The sequence below is a fragment of the Terrapene carolina genome, unplaced genomic scaffold, assembly GCF_002925995.2.
Source record: "Terrapene carolina triunguis isolate 2854851 unplaced genomic scaffold, T_m_triunguis-2.0 Scaffold558, whole genome shotgun sequence".
Classification (NCBI taxonomy): domain Eukaryota; kingdom Metazoa; phylum Chordata; order Testudines; family Emydidae; genus Terrapene; species Terrapene triunguis.
This window is the reverse complement of record NW_020664909.1, coordinates 8,406,159-8,409,124: the sequence shown is the minus strand read 5'-3', so window position 1 is coordinate 8,409,124 and position 2,966 is coordinate 8,406,159. Positions and strand designations below refer to the sequence as shown.

General features: G+C 40.6%; 1 protein-coding gene across 2 annotated transcripts in view; it reads right to left on the bottom strand.

Annotated features, from left to right (window-relative positions):
- Nucleotides 1–1,752: 1,752 nt before the first annotated feature.
- Nucleotides 1,753–2,966, bottom strand: part of LOC112122296 (OX-2 membrane glycoprotein-like) — a 44,558-nt gene continuing 43,344 nt past the window's right edge. For both annotated transcript variants that reach the window (XM_026659024.2, XM_026659025.1), the window contains one exon: nt 1,753–2,904. In XM_026659024.2, the coding sequence (XP_026514809.1) occupies nt 2,888–2,904 (17 nt within the window). In that variant the 3' untranslated portion in view covers nt 1,753–2,887. The remainder of the gene's footprint in view (nt 2,905–2,966) is intronic.

The window sequence follows — 2,966 nt, the reverse complement described above, 5'->3', positions numbered from 1 at the left end:
TGGGTGAGGTAATACCTTTTATAGGACCAACTTCTGTGGGTCGGGTGGAGAGAGAAGCTTTCAAGCATATACAAAGATCTTCAGGACCTGAAGAAGAGCTGTGTATATGCTCAAAAGCTTGTCTCTTTCACGAACAGGTGGTGATTCAATAAAAGATATTACCTCACCCACCTTGTCTCTCTAACATCCTCTCAATAGACTACAAAGGACTACTGTTTCTATAGGAACAGGAAGCCATGCTTGTCATGGGTGACAGCTGCCGTTGGCCTGTGATTATTGCTATAGGTTCAGTGGGATTATTTGCACGCTTAAAATTAAGTACATGCTTAAGAATTTTGATGGATTAGGGCCACCATGTGCACGCACATGCACAAAACCCAAAGCAAGAACAACAAAAAAGCACCACAGATATCTTCAGATAAAACATTTTGAGCTGTTCAATTTCTCCAGAGCTTGACCTTTTCTTTAACTTGACCTCTTTAGAGAGAAAAGCTTAGGATATGCTGGTTTTCTTTAACCAAGCCCCTGCTAAACCCACCCATCCTTAACCAAATTAAAGTGACCAGTCTGGAACATGCCGAACCAGGATAACCTTAAAAAAGAATCCCAAAATGCATTAAAGTCAGAAAAATCCTAATGCTGATGATGCATGAGGTGGTCAACTTTAAATAGCCATAACTTTAGATGAAGTCAGTTTTTCTTCCAGTGTTGCTTAGATTTTTAATACTCAGCTAGGCTTACAAAACAAGCCACATTCATGGTTTCTAGCTTCAGCTGTCTGAGTTAGCCCCAGCACAAAATTTCTGATAATAAATTATGAGCAGAAGTGTATTTTTCTCATTTGTACAACTCAAAAATGACCAAAGTGATTGTTTGAACTAAGAAGAAACAAAGATTGGGCTGAGACCAACACTAGAAACTTTAAGATCATATGGAATGTGTGAAAAAGTTAAGACCATTGGGAAAAAAAAAGGGTATTGGAATGAATGCTTGATCTCAGCTTGTAGTAATGGTTTGTGCTGCCCTTATATAAGAACATGACATGGTGTCAAGGCTGATTCCTCACTCTGGCACTTCGAGTGCAGAAGGTGGGGGCCCACAAGGATTCTAAAAACTAATACTGGCCACTCCAGGCTTGTATTAAACTCCCAAGGTCACAGCTTTTCTCTGACCTTGGATTGGTAGATACTGCCACCACCCAAGTGCAGAATCCCTTTGAGAGCCCAGGTGCACTTGGGAATTCCTTCCTCGAGTCCTTTCACACCCCCACACCGGGGAAGAGGTGAGAAAGGAAATCAGCTGTTGCCACCAGCTAATGAAACAACCTGTGCACTAACCTCTTAAGACACAAAAATCCAATTCTATTCTTATAAAAGGTAAATTTTATTTTAAAAAAAGGGAAAAAATACATCTGGGAACTCAGACTATTGCTAGAATTTAAAAGAGCAACTACAAGGATTAAGCACCAAGAATAGTTTTCTTGAGGTCCAGCTTAAGAGTTACAGGCAAAACAAAAGCACCTGGGGTTAGCACAGAGGAATCCACAAGCCATAAAGAAATAAAATGGATAAACCTAATCGCATCTTCCTAGACATTTCCTGATCTACTTACATAGCTGGGGTTTTAAATGAGTAGTTTCTAGGTATGATACTGATGATTTTTTCATACCTGGCCCAAGCTTCTTACAGCATAGCTCTGTCCTGTCTGCCTCTCCCCGGGAGAATAACAACAGACAGACAAAAGAGGAGTCATTTTTTCAATTTTAAAAAGTTCTAGCCTTCTCATTGGCTCTTTTGGCCAGGTGCTCACTCACTTCTTTTTACCTATGCATGCAGTGAGACTTTTTAACCCTTTACAGGTAAAGCAATTAGAGAACAGCTACTAAGAGGGATTTTATAGCTACTGGCTGGATGGGTGGAGTGGCTCTCCCCTGCATTTATCACACATGGTAAATCTATTTTATGCAAACTTTTACATAAATGCTGTTGAAGTCACACAAGCACACCCATTAGGCAGGTCAGAGTGTGCCATCTGATGTAACATTGAGAAGTAGGATGTTATCTCTAGGTGGAGGATAATTGCTGCCCTGTGCAAAAGCATTTGGTTATTCTGTATAAATAAGTTATCAAATGCAGAGTAGAGAGAGCTAGTCCAATGTCACGTAAAAGTCCAGGGAGGGCATTGTGAGGACTAGTCCAAACATTCTGGCAATCGAGCAGGGAGTAAGCTGGGGCACTAGCTGGAATTGTTACTTCAGAAAACACAAGCGGTATGATGGGTGAAAATGGAATGGAAAAGGAGCAATGAGGAATGTCAGTATTCCTATTTTTGGATTTTATTTTAACTCCTTCTTTCCTCTCCTCATTTTCAACCTTTAAAAATAACTTATTCTGGCTTTTTTAATCCTTAAGCTATTAGCTTTTATTCATTAGCTTTGCCACTACTGCTCTGTCTGGTTAACGGCCTGTCTTGAAATCCTATAGCTCTTTCACCAGTAGTGCCAGGTAAATGCAGTGTGGCTGTAGCCATGTTAAAGATCAACAGCAAGAGAAGGAATGTAAGGAAGGGAGGCAACAAGTCTTGTGAATGAATTCCCTGGACAGATGATCCAGATCCATCAGTCATTCACTGCTGAAGAAGAACCTGATCAGCTAGATAGGAGGAAAGAAGCAGGTGGATAGTTGCTGTCCAGTGGGACTGAGACAGATGACATTAGGTCTGTATCCTTATATGTCTGAATCTGGTGTCAGTGTTTTACTTCCTATCTTCCAGCTACAGAGTCTAGGTTGGATCACACTTCCCTTTTATTGATGTTACTTTCAGGCCACGCCAGGTCACTGCTCCTAATGCTGAATCAGGTTTGCCAAGGAATGATCCAGTAGATGGGTTAAGATGCTTTAGATTCTAGAAAAAAAAATGGAAGAAAATCTTGTTGATTGTTGAAAACAAGAAAAGGGGACTGACTG